This window comes from Athene cunicularia (genome assembly GCF_003259725.1).
Source record: "Athene cunicularia isolate RWA chromosome Z unlocalized genomic scaffold, athCun1 chrZ_part2, whole genome shotgun sequence".
Lineage (NCBI taxonomy): Eukaryota > Metazoa > Chordata > Aves > Strigiformes > Strigidae > Athene > Athene cunicularia.
The window spans coordinates 8,196,051-8,221,779 of NW_020799143.1; the positions used below are offsets into that span (position 1 = coordinate 8,196,051).

The following is a 25,729-nucleotide window of genomic DNA, read 5'->3' on the forward strand; positions in this document are numbered from 1 at the left end:
CAGCACTCTACAGCTGTAACAAATGAGTTGCAGCTAATAGCTTTTCCCAGATACTAATTTAGAAATGGAAAAGCTCTAAGAAGAGGATTAGCCATCCAGTTTTTAATTATTCTTTAGTTAAAAGGTATTTTACCCAAACATCTCTCGTTCTTGCCTGTAAATTAAGCTATTAATGTATTCTTCTAAAAATTATCCCAATGCTAGTTCTCATGCAGACTCAGTCTTTTCAGCCTGGGATTAGAAATAAAACAACGTAGCACTTTCATTGTGAATATTCTTGAGTGAAGTAACTGTGCTATTGATGTTTTATACCTTATCTATCGAGGTCTTTCTAATTGGGACCACCAAAATATATTTCAAATGTCATAAATTATTTTCCTCTTTAACTCTTTTTTCATAGATCTTCAAAAGACCATTCCAAGACCTGAGTTACTTTTAACATTCACTTCTCTGATCTGTGAGAGTGATGTTAGAGTAATAGAGGCTACGCAGGCCAAAACTAGATGCTTAGGTGATATAGTTAAGGGAGGTTATGGTTAAACTAGACATGTGGGCAAGTGTTCTGCTGAGAACTTCATTTACTAGCTGGCTTCTTGTCTTTCCTCACTAGGACCTGTTCTCCCTCCACATGTTTACCACTGCATCTAAGCTTTTCTCCTAGAGTCCTGCAGTCCCTCTGTATCTGAGCTCCTCATTCTCTTCTGAAGACTTCTCAGACTTACCCAGGTCCCTTGTCTCCCCTTCGCCTTCCTGCCTTTCTTTCTGTTCATCTCCATATGAAAGTTTTCCCCTTTGTTGTTTAGTTTGCTGGAGTGAAGTTTCAGTACATGCTGTTTGGCAAGGGGTGTGGCTGATCAGCCAGATGTGACCCTTACAGCTGGCAAATACACCCTTCACTCACCAGCCAGTCTCCACTCTCCAGTCAAGAGACTTCCATGCTTTGAGAACCCTGGGCTAAACACCACAGCCTGCCTTTCAGTAGTGGTAAGGCAGAGTTTTAACTCTGTGGCCCAGACGTTTGTAGGTCTGAGATGTGTCTGTTTGCTTAATGAAGAAACGGTGAATGACAGGAGTAAACAAGATGCCTTTAAATATTGCGTATCATTTTTGGTATAGTTACACCTTGGTTTTACTGTCTTTGCCAGTATTAATTGGTATAACAGGGAAGCTGCGGTAAGATGTTTTTCTCCCATTCCATCAAACTTAAAATCCAAACAGTTCTTCAAAAACCACTGTACTCTGTGAACAAGAGCCATTGTTCTTGAGACAGAAAATTGGAAAACAGTATTCTGTGGTGACCAGGTCTGTTGATGGGCTCTGTCTTTGGAACAAAAATGCATGCAGTGCCATGCAAAGCTGAGGAATATGGGAGTCACCAGTGACTCCCAGTACAAAACTTCACTGTGTTTGGTGGTATCTGTGGTATGACTGCAAAAGATCAGTCATACCACAGATACCATCATTGTCTTAGTCTAGTTACACAGGTCTTTCTCCAAGTCCCCATCCCCATCTCCCCCTACCCCTTCTCCACACCTACTTTCCTTTGCTTCCGCAGAAACAGATGTATTGTCCCAGAGGCCGCTTCTGTGTAAGCGTGGGTTAAGAATGTGGTTCTGATGTCTTGGCTCATTAAAGGAAATGGAAATCCCATCTCACCAAGGTCATAAACACTCACCTTTGTGCTGGGTTCATGGTCACTACCAGTGTTTTAGCATGAAACCCTTAACTTCTTTCATAAGTGGCTTTTAAGGTCTGAAATGCAGGATCTGGAATGCTGTTTTATAAACTTTTTAACTAGTTTTTAGGAAAATACTTGAATTTCTACATTGTTGAATATGTCTTAAAAGGTACATGTTTAAAAGATACTGGGAGAGTGGGACTGGGCAGAGAAAAAATTCCAAATTAATATTTACTGTGTGAAGGACATGACAGCGTGTGTATATTTCTGCACAAATAGCATAGTCCTACCTATATTAACGCTCCCTTTACAGTGCAATATCTATCTGTCATTCATACACAGTCCAGGTTTCCTGTTGCCTGCAAATAATGGTGAGTTCTGTTGATTCAGTCAGTTTTGAAAGGAAACATATTCAAAATGCTGGAGATGAGATGCAAAAGTTTCTGCTACTTCTGTGAATACTGTGAATCTCCAAGATCAAAAGGCTCTCTATTTGAAAAGGTTCACCCATCTCTATTTTTGAAGGTCTGCAGAGTCCCAGTCTCCGTTTTAAGTTCAGTTAGGAGATTTGTTTAGTTGTAGGTAATAACTCTTCCGTAAGACATGTTTCCAGATCTGTAGTTTACACATGAGCAAAGTTAGACATCTTCAAAAATGAAAGGATGCTTGAAAATGTAGCAACGTCTGTTTATAGACTTCACAACATTAAATCCTACCAGTCAAGCAAGATGACTAGTAAATGTGAGTAGTAACTTATTCTACATTGTTTACTTGCAAAAGCTATTGCAAAAGATTTTAGGGAAAAATATTTTACTGTTATAATTGAACAAATTTAAGTCAACATTTGTCAATGAATCTTGATTTTCTTCAGACACATAAAATGCACAGCCCATCTCTGCACAAAGGCACAATTCCTAAAACAACCCAGTTACTGTTTAAACAGCTAGCATAAATAATGAACCACTCCATTACCAAGAGTATAAATAAATGTAGACAAGTAAGGGTTCTCTAGAGCTGAAAGTTTAGGTTATGCAAAAACTTCGACAGCTGTAATTTGTAGGTCCTTGTAGACTGAGGGGTGTGAGTGATGTAAACTCTAGAAAGCTGACATTTAATGTATGTCTATTTTGTCATTTTGCCAAAAGGCAGGACTTCACTGTTGTGTTTATTTCTCTGTATACAGAATTTGAACAGGGCAATTTGGCAGAAAAAGTTTCACGAAACGCCCTAAGCTTTGCAGTACTGTAAACAGAGCACAGTGCTCTGCTGCATGATGAGTGATGAGTCAACATTTTAGAGAAGTCTGGTCATAGCCATCTTTTCCCTGAATAAATCTAAGAAAGAAGAAGAATAGTAGAGCAAAAAAATATTAATTGAAATTTGTTTCTTCACATGTGAAGACTTAAAAGTTAATTTAATACTAAAAGCTAGTTGAGTCTCAAGTGTGCTTCTAATTAGATCATAATCTAAAGAGTTTGTTCTTTCTTATGTAGCCAGTTGAAGACATAAGACCTTTGGCTCTGAGTGCTTAAGTCCCCATGCCTAAGGATGTCAGGAAGCAGCTCAGGTCTCCCCTCTACTCTAAAGTAATCACACACCTGTGACTTCAGTAACTTCAGTGAACCTCAGTGAAAAATGGCTTAACCAACACCTCAGAAATTTGGTAAATTTTGGTGAGAATGTAACTCTTTAAGAGCTAACTTTAAATTACATTTAAATATGTTCACTAGGATTAGTGCAGGTCCCTTGGCTTAAATTGTTAAAGCGAAAACATAAGGAAAGTTAAGAGCTTTCCTTGAGGTGGCAGAGAAGGAGAGAGAGAGAGGAAGGGAGGAAAAGAGAGAAAGATGGATGGAAAGAGAGAGAGGGCTGACCATGAGCACACCAAGGTGAAATGTACCCTTGGTCCCAGGAATTTTTTAAATAAACAGAATGGTTCATATTTTAGGGCTCTTGTCCAGAATATTTACAGGAACACTGTAGTCTATGCTGTCTGTTAGTCTAAGAATATGACTACACAAGCAATCATAAACTACCCAGGTGCTATGCTGCATTTCTGAGTGAAGGTACAGAATGAAAGCAGGGCACTCTTCTCAGCTGTCTGTTCTGAAACACTCAACAGTGAGAATCTGTGTTACTTCGCAAGGATGGGTTTTTTCCTCCATAATTGTGCCTTTTTTTTAAAAAAAAAAAAAAAAAAAAAAAAAAACAACAAAACAAACTACCTACTTTGATTGGCTGCTGAACCTTCACTTTATTTCAGTGCAACACTGGTATGTCTCACGGCAAGCAACTCTGCTGTTTTTGAACACACTGTCCACACCCATGTTTATAAGGGAAAGGATTGCTACCTAAGCATTCATCGTTTTAGGAGGAGAACAGCTAAGTGGGGAAATGCAAGTGGGAAGAAAACAATGTTTATTAATGGATCCATTAATTCTAGTGGTATCAGGGGTTTTTGAAAGTGTTTGTGAATGGTGAGTAGCCACTTCAGAGGTTCTTCGCATAAGCTGTGGTCTTAAGTGATGGTGATACCCCCTTTGATTCTTTTGTTTCCAACAGCAGCATGCCTTATGGTACACACAGGAGACAAAGCTGGCTGATAAGTTTATCTCCCTTCCATCTGCCATTGGGAAGCTTTCTGCAGTCTGCTTGGGGGAACTGCAGCTTTGGGTAGCCAGGGTAGAGGGTGCCAAGTATTGCTGTGCTGCTGCAGTTCATTCAGGAAAGGGCAGCAACCACCGTCGGTCCAGGCTTTCTTCTCTACTGCCTTCGGGATTCAGACTGCACTTATAACTTGGGTTGCAAAGACTGTGGGTTTTTGCATTGTACATTGTGGCTAATACCCTCTCCCAGCTTTCTCAAAAATGTCACACAATGTGTATGTTTCTATGGCACCTTCTGAGGAGCTGATCTGGGGAATTATTTTCACTATCAGAATATCTTAACTATTTCTGTGCATAATAAAAATATGTCTAAGGACCTCAATCATAGCTAGAGGATCACAGATATAAACGAGGTAAAGCATTTTTGTCTGTTTATCTGGATTCAAATCAAGACTTAAAGGTGAAAGAATGTCGGAGACAAGAATTACTACATCAGGTTTCCTGACAACCTGCAGCTTGAGGTGAATAGATGAACAGATTAATGGCCCTATTCTCCCCATGAAGAAAAGAAAAAAACCATTTACTGACAAAAAACTGAACACTTTCTTAGGTGTAGCAACTACTTTCTGCTAATCTTATAAAAAACACATTTTCAAATACTTGAGATTTGTAAACGTTTATGTCTTAATCACCCCAGCCTACAATATTTGAGAGATAATATAAATACAAGTGCTTTTCTTAAATTGTCTTGTTTTTGTAAATCTTGAAATCTGAAATTATTCTTTTTTCCTAATACATCTTTTTCTAGGTGGATGTGAATTTTTTTAAACTACTTTGAATTTCAGAGGGCTTCTCACTTGTACAACTAACATGACACTATTCTCCCGTCCTAAAGACATTCTTCTGTAGGCTGATTACACACAGTGTAGCAGTGAATTAACACATGAATTTTTGACACAAGCCTGTTTGGTTTTGTCCTGAATCTGAGTCTTGTAATCATCTATGCATAACTTTTACTCTTGAAAAATTTCCTACAACTGAAATATCAGAAACTCTCAGAAAATTGCAATACTAACACTATGAAAAAGGCTGAGGTAATGCTAATTGAATGATTTTATTCCTATTGGTACTGAATTATAGTTTAGTTTCCAGATGTCCTCCAAGCAAGTCTAAATTTTGGTCAGCCTTTTTTATACTCTGGTTATCTGAAGTGGGATGAGTAGCAATTACAGCCTTTGTTCCTACTGCTGTTTGCCAACCTGTGCTCTGTCTCCCAGAGCTCTTTCTCTCACAAACCGTAGCTAGAAATGTCAATTTAACGTAAAGGCTTCACCTTACTTTATTGTTTAGCAACCTAAGCGTTACCACACCTAAGCAGCTTCTTTTGAATGTTTAGTCACTGGAATATGGGAAAACTAAGAAGGTCAATCATACTTGTATCCTGTAATAAGTGATTTTGCTCAATATACCTTGTTAGGCACACTTTTGCAGTGAGCTGACATAATTGGATCTTATACTAACCTGGGTGAGTTGATGTTGATATGCTTGCCCTTGAGGTTGGTGTGGAGTGTTAGATTCTTTATTTGGAAAGCAAAATGCATATGAAGGTATTAACTTGCTTGTTGTCATTGTACTGGAGCTCTATTAATATCATTTTTACACATCTCTTTTTAATAGATAAATTAAAAATATAGCAATCAGAATGCAATAAATCAGAATGTTTTATAGCCTTTTGTACTAACTAAAGGAGCAAAAGTCTGCTGCTCAAGTCAAATTGCACCATAAATTTTAAGTTCACTAAGAATTACTTGGTTTATGACTCAGGCCAATAAGGTCACTTCAAATCTGCTTAAAAGCCTTGTTACAGTAACATAATACAGTATATATTTTGCCTCTTTTGTTTATGAAGTAGTTTCACAAAGTCCCACCAAGCCAAGTGACTGAAAGTTTGCAGCAGCCTTTGTCTCATGGAAGGTGATAGTTAGAAGGGTGGTTATGGTAAGAGAATTCAGTCTTTCTGTGACTACTAGAAGTGGAGTTCCTGTGCTGTGACAAGGATATATGTTCTTCATAGTTCATTTTTGCAATCTGTGAATCTCCTTCTTCATCACTGTAATTAAATCTTACTTTTGCCATTTCATAGACGTTTTCCTGGAAAGGGATTTATGACAATTAAGGACTCCATCTGTTACTGTTGTTTTCTCAGACTCCTATTAGCAGTTATAAGCATGCAGGAATTGCAGTGCCAAATACTCAATTCTGAATTCTCTTTCAATTTCTGCATGAGCTGTGAAATTTAGATTCTATTACAGGTTTTGAATGGAGTGCTTGGTTTTTTTGTATACATATTTTTGGTCAGAAATATGTGTATGTCATATGGCTTTCCTCTATATGCACAATAAACTTTTTTTTCTGTTCATTTATTATATTTAGGTTAACACGTCATGTTTGTGTGTTCCAGTTTATCACTGCTGCTCTCAGTTACGAGAACTGGTATATGTTGTTTTAGTGAGGCAAGTATAAGGAGAAAATAGAGTTAATTTATGTTGTGTTATAACTAAGCTTTCATGCATTAGCAGTTTGACTGGCTTTTAGTTTTATTGGAGATAAAGATGTTTATAAATATAGAGAATGTTCTTTTTGTAGGAATAAAGTTATTCACTGTTCATTTTTTTTCCAAGTAGGAGAAAATGCAAATAATACATTATTTAATTTAATAAATAAACAGAGTGAAAATAAGTATTTTTAGAATATGTTTCAGGTATCTTAATAGGCTTATCTAATGATATTTTTCTATTGAAAAGTCATGCTAGCAAAAATAATGCCTCTGCTATATTGCATAGTCAGGAGATACTCACGGACAGCCAAGTAACTGAGCAGACCACTTAATAACCTATTATCTGTACAGTGTTTACTTTATCAACGAGTGAGGTTAGGTATTTCAGATTAATATACACAAGACAGAATACAGAGACAGAGAAGAGAAAAACAGACTTACCACGAATGACAAGGTCGAGGGCAATATATCAGTTGGCTTTCTGGGTCATAGTAGTTTAAAATATTTGAGAAGCCATTCCAAGAGTAATATAGAGCTCTTTGTTTTGTTTTAGATCTTTGACCAGATCTTATCATAGAGCTGGACTGTAAATCACCAAGTCTCTTTCATGTTGGGTTCTTTGCAGAAAACCTAAGAGACCGTAAGTGGTGGATGTAGTGCAAGATCCAGAAAAGCTTTTTTCCAGTGTGTTAACTTAATGTCTAGCAATAGAAAGTCAGTGCATGCAAATAACCACTCCAGTCTTTTCAGAGATGCATTTCTTCAGTGCTACAGCAGACAGCTAATGATTAGGTTGTGGTTAGCATCTCATTTGATGCTTTGAACAGAGTTCCCAAAGTGTTTTCCTAAAGCATGGGAACATGTATACATACTAGGAAAAATAACCTCTCATACCTTTAGTAACACAGTAACTGGTACCTAATGCAGATACTCTGCGAAGATTTTAAAATTTGGCTGTAGTTGAATTTTATTATATGAAGATATAGATTCTCACATAACCCCGAAGAGTGAGGAGGAAACAGCTGGATGTGTTTTAAAAAAAAAGTAAATAAAAACATTTTAAAAAGGTATGTGCTAAGAAATTAATGCCTGATAGTACTAGAGAAGAAAAAGCTCTGTTTTCATGAAACGGGTGATAGATGTAATAAACTTTCCTAGTCTTTGGTAACAAGATTAATCACTGTGACCACTTTAATGATGAATAAACAAAGAATAATGAAGAATAAACAAAAGCATTTACAATTAAAAAGCTCCCCATTAAGCTTAGCAGTTTTCTGTCTTTCTGTTGCTCAGTAAGTGCCAACTACGCATACGTTGCTTCCATGTACTTCAGACAAAATGGAACACTTCCACTGAAGCTTCATTATCAACAAAAGTCTTAGATTCCTACAAGTACCTAAAATCATGTCATTTCTTAATGTTATTCTCTGCTGTAAAGGCTGCTTTGATTCCTGTGTATACAGATGTATTCAGGTGCTATCATCCTCTCCTGCTTATTAGAGTTAGCAGTGTGCTTCTGTACTTTGGAACTAATGCAGTTTTAAAGCTTTAACTAACACGTAGGAAGGCAACTACTTACACTCTAGGAACAATTTATTTGGCAGTTGCTCACACGTGTTTCAAAAAGTTCATATGTGAGGACATTTAGATTGGCACAGTTGGCTTCTACTTGCAAAACTTTATGGTAATGTATTACAATAGTAACTGATACCTGTGCAAATATTTGCTTAAGGATAATGAAAACCACAGCTGTCCACTTTGATTAAGTAAACAGTGGTTGCAAGGGAATGTATCAAATATAAAAGTAACATTTGGATCTGTGCACGATACCTGCTATGTGTATTTTGAACTGTTGAAACATAATAAAATGCATGAAGACAGAATATAAGTATGTCCCAATTTTAATTTTCACTGTGAAGAACATTCTTTTTCCTTAAAACACAATCTTTTCCAGTCCCAAAGGTGAGGGCTCAGAAGTGTTAAGAATGAAGACCAGCATGTTTGACAGTTGCTTAGAGCAGCTGTCAGCTTTTTTGTGCTTTGCGCTTCAGAGGTTGAACCAACCGATTTTCCAGCAGTAAATGCTGATGGTTCCACACAGCTTGGTCCACTTCCATCTATGATTATGTATGCAGTAGCTGACTCACAAATGTGAGCTTTTTGTTGCATTTGTTAAAAATAAGAGGCTGTCACTTCAAGGGAGTGCTTTTCTGAAAACACATTTTATGAAATCTCAGCTGTGATTGTATGTGGCTTTCAGACAAGATACATTCAATATATTAGTAAGAATTTGAGGTCATGGCTCAGTGCCAGAAGTTAAACTTGCAATCTAAAATGAGGTTGTATGTATTGTTATTTGCTTACATGTCATGAAAACAGGTCTTCTACAGCCACAGTATTTTGATGATATAGAATCAAAACTGGCCCATGTGATGAACAACAGAGGCAGTCCTGCAGTCACAGTAACAAAATGGAGGGAAAGTTTGTGGTTTGCAAAATAGGAGTTCATAGTAGCAAGATTCAAGAGCTCTTCAGTTGCAAGAAGCAACTTTACAAGTGCACTGCACTTTACATAAGTGTTGCTTTCAGGCGTCACTAAAATGACAGTGTGGCAGCCTTGAATGTTGCTGCTGAAATGAAATCGTAATAAAATGGTTAAAACTGATCATGTGATTAGCATCAGCTAAAATCGTTAAACTGCATAATAAGGAATGATAGTGGGAGCTCAGGAAACCCCTGCCTGGCTTGGGGAAATACATAGCAGTTGGGTGAAAACTGTCAACTGCTTTGAGCCTGTCTGGCAGTGAGTGCATGCCTGAATTCTCCGCTGCACCACTGGGGTAGGGGAGCTGCTCCATGACAGAAAGGGGCTCCTGTGCATCATTATGTCATTTGGAAACTGCTGTGTGGGCTAGTGTCAGTGGGACTGTAACCAGGTTTTCATTTAGTTCTTTCACTGTACACCCACTGAAAACAGCATATATTCACATCTGGAAGTACCTGCTCACTGTTTTCCACCTCAGGGCTCTACTCTTTTTTTTTTATTATTGTTTTTGAGAAGAGTATAAGCAAATAATATCTCTTTTCATTCAGGAAAGTGTTGCTTGGCTCTGTTAATTAAAAGGCACACAAAGAACAACCATATCAAAATCCACTTATGCATCTGAGCTATTTTTTTTCACTTATAGCAGCAAAGGCAATATAAACAACAAGAGAAAGAGAAATAGGAGTTTCTTTTAGAGCAGACAACCATTATGACTTCACTATATGCAGTCGGAAGAAAAAGATTTTTCCTATCTAGACTGAAGAAGCAGCTCATTAGCAGAAATATTGTGTAGTTTAGATATTTTCTCTCAAATGAAAAAATATATTTTAAACTTTATTCTTGTTATTTAAATAAATAACTCCATACTGAGAAAATGTAGAAAAGCCTACTAAAACAAATCAGTAACATATCTTTTAAACTTCCAGTAAGAATAACTGGTTTGCATTTTTCAATGGCTAAAATGTAGATCAGGTGTTAGTTTCCTTTGCATGCTGGCATCCTTTCCTACATTTGTTGTCCATTTTCTGCACACAGAGTCAGATGTGCATGCACGCATGCACACACACTCACACACACACACACACACACACACACTCATACACTGATGCTTAGCCACCAACAATGTTTGATATGGTCACAAGAGCTGGCACACCTCACTTATGACTTGCTCCCTCCATACTTGCTCCACAGCTCAAGCTGAACTGTTAGTGGTAGACAAGACAGAAAATTTTTTTTTTTTTTTTTTTTTTTTTTTGGTATACAGACCATAACTAATTACTCATTATAACAAGAACTTTCAGAAAAAAATTAAGAATTTTAAGCACTTGATCTAGAAGCCAAGATATTTTGCATTAAAAAGAAATTTTCCCTCTTTAAGAATTGAATCTGGTGTATTTATCTTCATGCCAACTGTCCATAAAACATACCTATAGTAAGAAATAATTTTTACTGATGAGCAGCTACTTCTATTTGAACACAGTATTTGATACTACATATTAGCAGCATAATGTTGTAAAATCATGTTCTAATATGACATAACAGAGACAGATCTCAAGTGTGTAGGTATAGCTCCAGATATCCAGAAGCATACTTTTATATCTGCTTGGGTCTTTCAAAAAACTGTGATGCTTGGTGATAGGAAAGAACATGAGCAGCTATTTAATGATTTTATTTAAGGATGAATATTGTCCCATCATTGACTCGTTTGCCAGCCTTGGTTTCTTAGAATATTGATAAGCCAGATCTCCTGCCTGGATGACTATGTTTCTCAAATTAGTGTTTAGTATCAGGAACTGGGGTTTGAGAATTAGTTGGTCTCCACTATATCTTTTCTGTCCGGAAGGTGATTATAATACTTATCCATAAGTACTTCTTTTGTTCAGAAAGTGCTCTGATTTATACAAATGTGCTATTTACTCTCGCTATTTTCTGGGGAGTAAAATGGCTGGCTGTGACTGCCCTACCTTCCAAGACTGGTGCTGCAATTCCTGCTTTTGAAATACAAGTAGAGAGTGAAAAATAAACAAACTGTAGTAAGGTAGTTTTTACACTCTCAGTAGTTCTACTACCTGTAGTTGGCAGCGCCATCAGAATAACCATTAGTTTAAGTTACAGCAGCTTCTACTATATTCAGTTACACTCAGCTGTGATCTGTGCTGTTTTTATATTACCACCTAGACTGAGAAATTATAATACTGTAGTTCAAGTACAGATAAGCATTTAAGAGTGTGCTTAGCAATAAGCCAGTTTTCAAGTGTTTGTCTGACTAGACTTGTTTTTCTGAATTGGAGTCTTAAAGATTTCAGCCTAAGGCTGCAAACAGGACTGGCATTTTTGGATTTTAAATTATTCTTCAGAAAAAAAGAGCACTGTGAAAATCGTTGTTCATCCCAGTTGATGGAGTGTTATACTCATAAATCATGATTATTTTCAACCTTTTGGTTGAGACTATTTTGTTTTCACAGCCAGAAGCAGTAAAATAATCAATCATGTAATAATGCCATGGATAATTATCATGTTATTTGGTGTTCTTTGAGCTATTGCAGGTGTGTTCAGAACCTCAATTGGTTGTATTTAAACTGTGATTTTACAGCTGAGGTGGTGAAGAGCTTTGGAATGTACCCACAGTTGCTTTTTTTTTTTTTTTTTTTTTTTAGCATAATGCATTACCAGCAAAGAACATTTGTTATGAAATCAGAATGACGTGTGTTTTTTCTATGGTTCAAGGCTTTTATATGGTCCTTCGTAAATTAACTTAGACTGCTGAACATATAGTTGCACAGAAAAGCTATGTTTGTGATAGCTAGTAGACATAGTTCCATTGTTGTTAAATTAGAAATTACATTGAAATGCATTTGTGCTTTAAAAAGCCTCAAGTATTTTACACTATAAATGCTATGGAATTAATTCTTATTAAACATTCAGAACAGTTTTACTGGCATAATTACATCTTAATTTGTCTTCAAATAGTGCTTTATTTTTTGCCTTTCTTTACTAGAAGCAAAACTAGTGCTCTGCAGTGACTGTAGGGTTTCTCCAGTGTGAGGGAACAGTGTTTAAGTCTGGAATTCCATGATCAGTTGAAAGTGGCATAAATCACCACAGTCATCAAAAAACTCCCTCCCGACTTTTCTCTACCCTAGCTTTTTGCTTCCATTCTGCTCCCTTCCTTCTGCTGACTCAAACCACTCATGCAGCTGCACTGGGAACCACATCAGGGAGCTAACCTTTCCCCTTCTCAGCCTCTGGGCAACTGAGGTACAGAATTTTAAAGGGATATTACAGCAGACATGAGATTTGGGTGCCCACATACTTTTGAAAATCCTAGTAGACATCTGTCTGCATCTTTTGGCATCAAATGCTTTTAGCAATCTGGCCTACGGTGACTTGGCCAGGATTTTGCAGGAAGTCCAAAGAATTGAAAGAAGAATTTGGATATTCCTCTGGGCAGGTTGGGTTCCTGTTTAATGATCACCACTCTGTTGTAAGATATGGGGAGCTGCACTTACTATTGTAACTTTATCAAAAGAGTGTTTTGGCTGTGAATTAATAGAATAATTTGTAATCCAAAGCTTATCATCTTCAGAACTTGGTTGTGCATTGAAAATGGTGATTTAAAATGAGTATTTTCTTTTCCATGGGTGCTGTTTGTTCTAATGTAGTGTTGCAACAGCTGTTAATGAGGGTTCCTCTGTGAATGAAATCTGAATAAATCTTTATCTTTGGTTTGTATCTCTAACATTTCTGTCTCATTTCAAGTGGCAAACAGGAGTTGCAGGAGGAAAAATCTAAGGTATTTAATAGCTAAGCTCAGTGATGAGGGTTGTATAATGAAAGGGTAAAGATTGACAGTGCAATTGAAAATGCATCTGTGTGGTTAATATAAGATACGCATTAAGAGTATGAGGTGTTAAAATAATCAAAGTGTTCGTGGAAGTCTGATGTTGAATCCCTGGTAATAATATTTTAAATTACTTATCTGATTTTGTTGATTTCACACTGACTTCATAGTACTTGGTGAGGCACCTGGCTGATGACTAAGAAGATAAACTGCATTTTCAGTATACTTTTTTTTTTGGTTTGGAGGTTAATTGCAGCTGTTTGGAAATCAAGAATCATTCTTTCCCTGCAGTTCTGTGCTGATGGGCACCTGATTTCATTTACTGTGTTTCAGAGTGGTTTGATCGTAGGGTAATAAGGATTGTGTTATTAAATGAGGAATTTCCTACAGTAACCTTGTGAAATTTATAAAGCAGCTTTTTCATCATGTACTTGACTGCTAGTTTTCCAAAACAGTCGACTAGTCTATCTTGGATTGGTCTGTGAATATAAATGTTCACAATAACAGGAGTTAATGCAATATGCAGATTCCCTGTTTATGCATTTAATTGACAAAACGATATCAAAGTATAGGTTTTTGAATCTCTGTTAAGGTGAGTTTGAGGATTGAGTCTCACTGTGCAGAATGAACAAGGATTAACATTTGGTTTTGTTTGGAATTTTATTTTAAAGCAATGATAAATTTTCTGTCCAAAACAATAAAGCCTTTTTCATTGCTACAGATCATAAATCTCAGATCTGCCTTTGTTCCCTAGTATAGTTCCCATATTTTGCAACGGTGTTTTCCCTGATACATACTGAAATGAAACTGATTCAATATAGCTATTAGGTGAAACAGAAAAAAATCTAAAGGGGGGAAAATTCACAACAGAACAAGACATTTGCTTCAATAAGAAATGCTTTATAAACTGTGGGAATTGACGCTGTGTACCTCAACTCTGGCTCTTGTAAAAGGTTTCTTGTTAGTGTTTTCTACCAGCTTTCTGTTTGGTTTCACTTTAAGTGCACTTATTTAATGTTATTTTGATGTTATACCAGAGCAGGCTTACAAAAGCATACTCTCTAATGCTCTCATAGTGACAGCTATTTATTACTATGAATTCTGATGAAAGGAATTGTAAAAAAATTTTGATGGCTAAAGAATAAATTTAAATTAACTAGTTAACATACTATCCTGTGAACAGTATGCATTGCAAGCTGATAGCAAACTAAAAAGTGCCTGTTTTTCAGACTTCGCAGTTTCCTGATTAGAGCAACGGTAACAAAAAGTGCAGGTTATTTCCCCCACCTTCAGCTATTTTTATGTGAAGCTGCAGAAGTTAAGCAGCGTATGCTGTGGAAGTTCTAATCTGCCGTCACTATGAAAGGGGTACACTGGTTTTATGCTACAAACTGCATCTTTTGTAGACTATTCACCACCCTTTACAGGTCTGCCAAGCCCACTCTGCAATTGGTTGCCAGGGGCTGCAGATGTTGGAAAAGAGAAATTTCAATGAAAGGCCCTGATTCAGCAACCCAAGCACCCTGCCTCCCCCAGCCAAAGTAATCAGATTGGCAGCTGAATCAAAGGGCACAGTGGGCCCTTTGTTAGGGAGCTCCAGAGGTTAGTAATTGACAGGTCAACAAAATTTTATGAAGAAAAGAACAGAATATTAGAGGGTATGAGGCTGAAGAGGGAGAGTTTGGAAGTCATATGTTATTGGAAGAAAGTTAGAACCTGAGTCAAAGGTTACAGCCGTAGGAAGCAAAGGTTGCATATTGCTGTTTAAATCTGAAAATAATTTCAGCTCCAGAAACAGCATTATTGATGAGTGGAAGGAATGGCTGAACGAAAATCTGCAGTTTCCCTAATTGTAGCTATGTGCAATTGTTAGTGTTGAAGGATTTATTTGTAAGCTTTGGGATTTAATATACAGTGGTAGAAGGATGGTGGTTTTCCTCATAGAATCATGAGACCAGGAAAGATCTTAAGAGGTCCTGTTTCACTCTGGAAGAAGAAACATTAGCTGTATCTGTGCAGTATCATATGCAATAGATGCTTGCCTAATCAGACGCTCTGGAAAATTTTCTTCAGAGACCTGTGTGTTTGAAGAATGCTATCTCTCAGTCCATGCCTAATCACCTTCAGACTAAGCAGGCATAGTAGCCATTATTATTTTCTTTCTGTTGGTCCTGTTTTGTAGACAATCCTCATGGCATGAATTGTAGTATTTCAGTTTTACCCACATCCATCTTGAAATGGAGTACAAAAGACTGGAGAAAGCTCTCCAGGGCCTTGCTAGTATTAAGCAGACTGGAAGGATTACTACTGTTTGTGTGCCCCAATATGATGTTTGCCTTATTTGCAATAGCTTGAGATTGTTGATTTATGTTCACTTCTAATCCAGGTAAGCCAAGTCAATGTTGGTTTCTATGTTGGTTATTACTCATCTTTCTGCTTTATTGCAAATAACCTTTAGTCCATTATTTTTCCAGGAATTGAAGTTAAGCTGATGGATCTATAGTTCTCTGACACTCATTTTTAGTAATAAACAATAGGAACTATTTATGCAATTTCCCATCTTTTAAGATCTCATCTGTGCTCTTCAAGAACTGAAAGGCAGTTATTAACATTGCATGGCATTGCATCAGCCAGCCTTAACTGCTCAAAATTAATCAGTCCCAGTCTGGTTGAAAATACCTGACTTAGTTATTCTCTTCCTGTGTGAAGCTGAGGCATTGGTTTGGCCCTGGTATCAATTATGATAAGTGCCTCCTTGTGACTGGCTTTTTGATGAAGATTAATGCATTTTTTTGATGTCTGCTTATGGCCATGAGCATTTTGAAATCTGTTTATTGCAATTACCTCTCAAGTAATGAATGATCTGTGAACTCATAACCATTTCAGAGGGAAAAATTTAGGCCTTTTATGATGAATGATGTATGCCCTGTGAGTTGACACTGTGATCAGTTGGACAATTTTGTTTTCAAATGTGTGAAAGGACATTCCTGTCTCAATAATACAAGATGTTTGCTCGTGTAGTTTGTTGGTTGGTGCTGCCTGATTCAAAGCAGTGGGGCTACCTGTGCTGGGCCTTGTCAGTAAGCAAATCTTCCTCATATTTTCAGACAAAGGGAACTGACAAAAGTGACAAATACTATATTCAGTTTGGAAAAGGGTTTTCTGTACTGCTTGCTTTCTTGCTGCAGTTTGCTATAGTAAGTCAAAGATCAGAATGTATTTTGTACATCAGAAAGATGGAACACTGACTTCAAATGTAGTTTCTCTTTTGGAGTTGGGATTTTCCTTAAATGGAAATAGCTTCCTTTATTGCCCTGAAAAGATAAGAAATCCTTTTTGTGTGGGTGAGCAGTTTAAAAGAGGTTCTACTTACAGCATTTGCATTTTATTTGTCTATGTGGTCCCTGAAAGGAGTGGTATTCCTGGGGATCTGACATGTGGCACATCTGGCACATACATTATCCCACACTGACAGTTGGGATTCAGGCTGAGTTCTAGTTATGTTGAAGTCTTGTCTGGTCATGCAGTATTCAAGGAGGACAGACACTGGTGATCTCTTTTACCTGATACTATCACTGCAAATGTAAATTAAACAAGTGGATGTTCAGAAATAAGCCATGATACATTTAATGTCTGAGCAGAGAACATATGCAAGTGAAAAATGTAGAGTAACTGTAGTGGAGCAGATCAGAGATCTATGCAGCCCTGTGTCTTGGCTCTGAGGCCAGTACAAAGGAGATGCTGAAGTACAAGTGTAAGAAGAGGTCTGACATATGTAGTACTACTTTATGCTGGGTATTTACCTAGCCTCCAGCCATTTTGCCCTCACAGACATCCTTGCCCACATAGGATTTTTGTGAATTGGGTCTGAATGGATTTTTCTCCATGAATTTGACCAGTCTCACCTGTAGCCCATGTAAACTCTGCCCACAGCCTAACTCCATCTTGTTTGAGAAAACGTTACTGTGTTTTAGCTTTGTATTGAAATTGTATTTTGCTGTTTTTTTTCCTTATGCTGCCATTATTTTTACTGAGAGATTAGTCCACCCTCTTTAAGACTTTCATGACTCCATAGACCTTTACTGTCATTGACCTCAGCCATCTCCTTCCCAGAGTGACAAATGCTAGAAGCTGTACAAAACCTGGTTTATTACTTTAGTTATCCTGGCTGCTCTTCTCTGAAACTCTTCCAACTTTTCTGTACACTTTTTGAGATGAGAGGACCACAACAGCATGCAGTGTATCAGAGCAAGCCATAGGTTTACACAGCAACATAATGATGCTTTCAGTTTTACTCTTTTATTTCCTAGAAATGCCCAGTACTGTCTGGATTTGCTTTTCTTACAGTTCTCTGTAAGTCTCTGTTTCTGAGAACTGAGCTCAGTTTTGATGGAACTAACTATTCTGAGCCGAAGATCTTCATCCTCAGTAGTCACAGTCAGTTCTGAACAAATCTTGTATTAAGAATAAGCTTTCCCCTTGTGCACCTCTTTCTGTTTGTCTCCATTATTCTCAGTCAGGTCTGTCATTACTTCCATTCCCCATTTGCTTGACTTTCTTCAGTAACCTTGAATAGGAGAGTTTGATAGCCTATAGACCCTTTAGCCATTTCTTTTTTGTCTTCTCCATTCCAGGAACATCTGGGCCACCCAGAGCCCTCTGTCAGGAACTGCTTCAGGCTTGGACTGTAGAAGCCTGTGCAGCTGTTTTCTATACATACCTGCACAGCTGTCCAGCCAGCTGTGGGGGTTCCTCCAATGTTGATATGTACATTGAGACACTTTACAGACAACATGGTGGTTGATTTGTCTTCAGTTAGCTGCCTATTTATGTAGTAGCATACTGACTACCATACTTCTTCTAAGTGTGAGTTGATAATATCACATGTAAGGTTCAAATATTGAACATTTGTCTTGTTACCAGTTTTTAATAACAACTATTTTGTGAGTTGCTGTTGTTCTGCCAGTTTTGTGTTTCGCAAGTCTACCTTTTTTCTTAGCATTGTATGACAATGCTGTATTTGTAACAGATATGGAAAAAAAAATGACTCTCTAAATGACTCTCTAATATCTTTGTTGCATCTAAAATCAGGTTAATTAATGTATCTTTTCTAGCAGTAGCTGCTTACTGATCAAGACTGACACTGAATGTTGGACACCTAAAATTACTTTGTGGATTTTTCTCCCCTTCAGGCAGTGCAAAAACTTACAAAAATGTTGCTAGGAAAAGATACAGAAGGCAGAAAGAAGAAAAGCAAAATGGGATATCATTCTGAAATACTGAGTAAACAAAATGAGAAAAGGGACATAACTTAAAAATCAAATGTGGACAGGAACACAGTTGTGTAGGCATCTTCAAACAATTAAGACTGCAGAGAGTTGGTGATGGAACATGATCAGGAGTGCACCTGTGCTATATTGAGGGGAATTGAAGAAGAAATGATGAGAATTATTTTCTGTTGAGGAAAACATCACGGTTTTAATCATATCAGGAAAAAATATAGTAAGCTATTAATGCAAAATCGGAAAGCACTGAGAATAATATTCAACGGAAATACACAGCTTGTTCCTTGAAGTTCTTGACTGCACAATTTCTAATTCTGTTTAACTGGAGGAAGAGGTTTTATTGGTTGTAGTGACATGTTGGTCAGCTGATCCAGAAGCATTTATGGTGTAAAAAAATGTATTTTTTCATATTGATAATAACTTTTTGGTGGTTTAAGTTGTGGTACAGAAACTTCACGGTTAAAGCTAGAATACATAATAAATGTGGTTGAATTGGAATTTTGCAGATTACAGAAAATAGAAGTTTCTTTCATAAAAGCAATTTTAAGTGAACGAATCTGTTTTGCATTTGTAATTTACAAAATCCACAAAGGATTTTCAATTTTAACTTTGCTTAGTTATGGGGACTTCGCTGATAGGTGGTATCTATCTGTAATTGTTCTTTGGTAAAGCACATCTGGAGGTTAATGTTTTTTCCAGACATAAACATATCGAGCACAAGAATGAATTACACAAAACTATTACTGAAACATTTTCAAATCAGCAAATGCTTTTGTTTCTTTCCATCTTTGTTTTGAAAAGCTTAAAAAAAATTAAGAGATATGGGTCTGGGAAGGAGGGAAGAGAGAAGAAGAAATTTCTGTGCTCATTTATCCAAGCTTTCAATACTTTTTCCTATTGTGAATCTCACTAAATGACTGAAGAAATAGAAACAACTAATTTAAAGTTGAACATGTGGTATTAAACTAGATGTGCCACTCGGATCTTGGATAGTTTGGAGTCTGGTGGTCTGAGTGTTGAGCAACCAAGTGTCCCTAAGAATAGGCTTCTACAGATAATGTTTCATCCTGTGAATACTGATGGGTCATGCTCACCAGAACAAGCCAAGTGCAGGTGCTTATGGACTAAAAGAACTTTTTACTCTTATGTCTCACCTTTATCTTCCTTGTGGACAGTAAATGTTGCTGTCCTTTCCTAGTGCAACATAGGGGAGGTCAAGCGGAAGCAAGGGAACAGAGGTGAACTTGCCTTGCTTCGCCTTGGTAAAAATGTCACATGATGTATCTCACCTGAAATTTGATGCAAATATCACTATCACGCACTCATCTGTTCACACAGAATCAAACAAATCAACAAAACTTCTGTGCAGTAAAAAGTCAGGCACTGAGTCTACTCCATGCCCTCAGGGGTGTGAAGATACACCAAGGCAGGATTTACGATGGCAATTTAAGATGCCACCACCTTGGCCAGCAGTTTCAATTTCTCCCGTCAGTCTGCAGATGACTATCTATCATTCCTTTGACCAGTGCTGGGAGTGGCAGAAGATGATGTCAGCCCAAGTCTTAGCTGTTGAAATTAGAGAGTGTCTTACCAGGTATACAGCACTGTCTTCACCATCACTCTAATTGGTGTGTCTGGGAATGAGAACACAGCTCAAGTGGTGTCAGTAGTACTGCCAGGCTAGGAACCTCAAGCAGTGGGAGATGAAGGGAGAGTTGAATTAGTGATAAGGTGGCAGTACTGTGTCAAAATGAATACTTTCATAAGCAGCCTGAGGTTGAGGATGTCTCTGATTTCTGTGTTTCACTTGGTAAACTTAAAGGCAGGTTAGCTAAATCTTTTGTTCTCAAATAATGGGTAAAAGCATGAAGTAAAAATAAAAATTAATGACAGTCTTGATTCCTTTTTTTTCATAATGTGGTAGAAGATAGGGATGGTATTACTTGTGTTTCATCACTGTGGCTTGTATTTAGAGTGGTGTTGTAGGGCTTAGTCTGAGGGAAGGGGCATGGGGACAAAAGGAAGATGGAGAGCCTTTCCCCTAGTTTCATTTTACCCAAAACATTACCATGTACATCCCTAATAAATCTACAACAAAAACTGGATCCTTCACTTCAGATCCTGATGACCTTAGATTTGCATGCTGTCTTGGTAACATGCCAAGGAATTTGGATAAGTGAATGTAAATTAGGAAATAAAAAAATATAGGGGATGCAATTTGAGAATTTGTTTTAATAAAAACACGGCTGTAGTTTTATCTAAGTTCAGCTCTGTTCCTTACAGCACCCTACGTTCAGAAAGGAGAGTAGACAGGGAACCCCTGTTTTATCATGGTCAGGATTTTGTAACAGCTGGAAAAGCCAAGGTGACATGGACGTCTTGTCTGCTGTCTGCAACAGCTGCTGGCTAAACATTGTTTTTAGCTTGTTCTGATATATGTTAGACACAAACAAGGAGGGCACATAGAAGGATGTCCATCTGTTCCATCACCCTTTGGAACACTTAGCTAATGGCTATTATATTTTCATTTCTGAGAGATACCTTCTAGGGACATGGCTGAGAATAGGATAAGAAAGTCATCAGAGATGATGAGTCTGACCTCTGGAAATAGAATCTAATTTAATAAAGTGTAAATTCAAAAGCAGATTTATGCCACTTTGTTACTGAGACTGTCAGTAAAGCTCAGGTGCTTCTTAATTTGCTGAGCCAGGCCTGCTTCCAGGAAATGGTTGCATTCTTTGTAAAACTGTGAATTTTATTCTATTAGGAACTGGAAAGCAGTTTTTAATGCTGCCCGTGTTTGCCAACCACAACAGTAAATCCACAAGGTAAATTATTGTAAAGTTTTCTAATCTGCAGTGGATAAATCCTGACTTTGTTAGTAGGTATTTCCTGTGTGCTACTCAGGAACCAGGATCTGTACTGAATGAGTTTGCTGAAAGTACTGTTGTAATGCTGTTTAAAAGAAAGATTAACTCAGAACCTCAGCTTAACAAAATCTTTTTTTCTTCCTAGGTGAAATGGAAATTCCAGATTCAAATGACCCCTTAGGACACATAGATGGACTGGAGAGACCAATTCCGACACCTAAAGGTAAAAATAATTATAGTTGCATTTCTTTTTCCTCTACCCAAATATAAGCATGCTTTAGAAAGGACCAGCAAAATCATGTTATTGTATGTTCACTTGATTTACCTGCAAATACAAGTCTGTAAGAAAGGCAGCCTTGTGTGTCTTAATACTTCTGATTCTAAGCAGGGATAGCAAGGTTACAGGAGTCCATAAAAATTAACTTTTAAGCATGTCCCCCACACTGAGGGAATTAGATGTTTGCCCCCAACACAGAGGGCTTTTATTACCTTCCTATCATCTTTCCTACCATCATGCTGGTGCCATGAAAATTATTTAATTTTGTACAGTGTCACACTTGGCATCTATAGGTAAATCTTAAGTATTGGTATCCTTAAATGTCTTTGGTTTGAGATAATTACATTTGAGCCCATGGCAACATAAGAATGCTTACTTTTTAACTAGCTCTGAGTATTAGTGATTTTTTTTTAATTTTTGGTTTTTTTTAAGCAGACTGTAGTGGCAGAATTTCTAGTAACTTATTAGTTAGCATTAATTTTTGTGATACTTTATTACTTATAGATCCAAATGCAATTCTTGGATCTGAAAATGCACATAGTTACTGCAAACTGTGATTCCAGTTACAGTTTGGTGCAGCTTCCTAAAGCAGGAAGTGTTCTACCTGAAGAAACATGCTTTTGTCACTTGTAGTACAGACTTTTTTTTCTTTGTATGGATACACTGGTGTAGTGAAGTCAACCCTTATGCTTAAAAAAATGTCAGACAGTCTTGTTAGTGTGAAGAGCTCAACCTGCCTTCTGCCTTGTCATTAACATTCTCAGCAAGATGAACACATGTTGAAGCTTACGAAGCTCTGAGGTGCTGGTCAGATGTTCTTGGAGCTTCTCTTTCAGAGGAACATAAGTTTTGAGAGTACCTTGGAGTATAGTCTCTGTTCTCATAGATATCCAGTGTCATGCAATCCTTATTGTGCTTCACCTGAACAGTAATTAGATTTTTTACCTTAACTGTACTTACTAGAAGCTTTTTTTTTTCCAGAATCTTCCATTAATTTCTACACTTAATTATATAGAAAGTAGATGTGTTTATGTTCACATATCTCTAACCACCTTCCTACTGATCATCAGTGTGGGACTGTCCCCCTCCCATTTGGGAGGAAGGCTTGGCATACTCCTCAACCCTTTCCTGAAGCTCCAAAATTATTTTAGAGGATAAAACTTTGTCCTGCATTATGAGAATAAATTTCATTAACAGTCATTTCTGTCAGCAGCACTGTATACTACATCTGTTTTATACACTCCACACTCACATATCCAATACTTTTGATGGGAAAGGGTTCATGTTTAATCTTTAACTGCATCTGACAGACTTGTTTACTTGTCAAGTTGGTCTCAATTTACGCTTTTGTTATGTCTGAGCTTATAAGGGTACAGACATAAAAGAAAATGTTTTTTCATGTGACATTACTTGGTTAAATTCTTGCTGAGAAAGGAGTTGCAGTTATTTCCTTTTTTTGCAGGGCCACAGGCAATACCTGTCTAAGGAAGTAATTAATCACATCTCAAACATTTCTACATCATAAGGATTTTGTATTTCCTTCAGAAAAAGAGACCCTTGTTCTTACATGACTCATTCATATAGAATCAGTTGTTAGTTTCCAGCATGCCTGGTCTGGAAATGGCCTCATTTTGCTCCCCTTTTATTTTTGTGGCTACAAAATTCTCCAAATAAGCAAAAATCCTTGAAATTTTTTGTTTCTTTGGTTGGAATGTTAACCCACGTGTTTTTGTATCATGGGTAAGCAGTTTTTGTTTCAAAAAATCATCACACAGTTCTGCTTCAGAGTTTGTGCATACTATTGAGACCGTTAGAAAGAGTCCTTTAGCTTCTTCCATCACATCAACCTTCTTTCCAACCTTGAGAAATGTTTAGTTATGCTGATTTGAACATCGTTTACTTTTTTCTGATTGTAGAACAGACCCACAACTGGCCTGAAAATAATAGTAAATAGGCCTTAATAATGCCCAAAGTTAAAGCTGTGTTAGACATACCGTGTATTGGTCACCCTCTCCTATAAATCCTCCAGAAGTCTTGAAAGTTGGTTCTGTCCCCAAAGTAACCAGGCTAAACAAAGTATTATCAATAATGCAAACTCAAAAAGAGTTGCAGATCTCTTTCTACAAGTGAAGCTAACCTACTGATGGGATAGGACCATGACTCATCTAGGGCTTTTGCGGAGAACTTATCTTGCCCTGTTTCCTTTAAGTGAGCACCTGAACCACCAGAAGATCAGTACCTCTAACCAACATTTCGCTGAAAACCAGAGCAGAACAGTAAACATTTTCTGTAGAAGAAAATTAGGTCTGCTTTGAAATAAAATTATAAGATCTGAACACAAATTTCCTTTCAGTCCAGTGAGTCTTTGCAAAGATGATCCTTTCCCCAGTCTTGATTTCAGTCCAGCGTCTCTTGGAGTTGTCCTGTTTTGCAACACTGTAACAAACTCTCCCTGGTTCCCAAAAGGTCTCTTTGCCATGCTAAAGAGGCAAAACAGTTTCAGCTCCATGCTTCTCTCCAGAAACACCCAGGCTTGCTGCCTGACAGGTCTTGCACTGTTCTCTGTCCACCTTCCTGCACTTGGCCAGCTTTTCCTGCCAGTCATGCTGGGGAAGGAAGGCTCAAAGTTTCCTCTCTCTCACTGCAGCAGGCGGTCAGCCCGGACAAGGCCAACAGGGAGATTTCTTTCTGAAGCCTAGAAGAGGTAAAGAACATATCTGTTAATCACAAATAAATGTAGGAGTTATGGCACAAGCTGAAAACAAGCTTTTCTTTGGTGCTGAACACTGTTGGTGTATCATCACAGAGGAACTCACTGCTCACAATCTCTTACTCTTAAAACAAGCCTGGGGAAGGTATTAAAGGGTAAAATGCGAACTCTTCATGCCTAGATGAGCTGCCGGTAAAATCTTGCATCATAAATAATGTCTGGTGGTGTGAATGTTAGAGCAATACACTTTAATAGTTAAAGAAACACACGAGTAAGGGCAATCTGCAGTAACTGAGTCATTGAGTGAGTTGGGTTGCTCGGAGAGGCATGATGCTTCAAGTGCCTCACCTTAACTGTGGTTTCTGCACAAGTCTTCCTGGGAACATAATTCTGGTTCAAGAGGTACCTATATGATAAGTCCCAAGTTACGACTGGACTGTCCTGGTTGCTTTGGCTTAAGGTAACCTGTCAGGAATCATTCATATGTGTTCTAATAGAGGTATCTCTTTTATCTGTGTGACTAGTGACCCAAAGAACAGTCTACATCCTAACTGCGCTGCTGTGCCCCCTAAGATCTGCTCCTAAATGGCCAGTAGCCTAAGTCAGGTGGTACTGCCTCTTCACAGTCTTGTCTGGGAGTTCAGAAAACAAGAAAACAAAACCATTCCACCTTGTAGAATTGGATTGCTGGTCTAGGTAGTCTTCAGTACTGCAACTATGAGAAAACACTGGTCAAAAATAGGTTTTCTTCTGCTAATAAGAGAGTTTAAGCCCACTGGTTTTGGTGATGGGGACAGTGTGCACACTGTGCAAGTATTTCACTGCTAATTCCGCTTCATTGCTGAATTGGCTATACTTTGTTCTGAAGTACATTTCAAGTGTGTGTGATACAAATAATTTTATTGTACATACTTCTGGCTGCATTTTTGTACATTGATAACACAAATACTGTAGAAGATGGGGTGCAAACAATGGGATTAAATTAGGCTGTAAAGTTATCAGTTCATCTGGAAATATTATGTGGCAGTATATAACAGAGAAGTCTCCTGAGCTGCTCATGAGGTATTTTGGGAGAGCTGTCAACATCCCTTCCATTTCCTAACCTGACTCCAATATGTTGTAGATTGCTTATCTTCATATTGTAGTTAAATAAAGCGGAGGGGTGAAGACTTGGGAAGGCTGCTTTATATTTAGGAAAAAGGCCTGTGCTAGAAATCTTGAGTCTTAGACTTCTATCTCTACTCCATTTTAGTATTTCTCAGTATTTCTCAGTGTCAGTTCTGATGTGCTTGTGGAAAGAGTCACTTTACTGGACTCCCACCACCTGCTAAGGTGTGCTGGTGTGGTCCATGTCCTCTAA

General features: G+C 37.7%; 1 protein-coding gene across 1 annotated transcript in view; it reads left to right on the forward strand.

Annotated features, from left to right (window-relative positions):
* ROR2 (receptor tyrosine kinase like orphan receptor 2) overlaps positions 1-25,729 on the forward strand; it is a 157,841-nt gene that overhangs the window by 91,975 nt on the left and 40,137 nt on the right. The window contains exon 2 of the mRNA XM_026866430.1: positions 21,528-21,605. Within this exon, the coding sequence (XP_026722231.1) occupies positions 21,528-21,605 (78 nt within the window). The remainder of the gene's footprint in view (positions 1-21,527; positions 21,606-25,729) is intronic.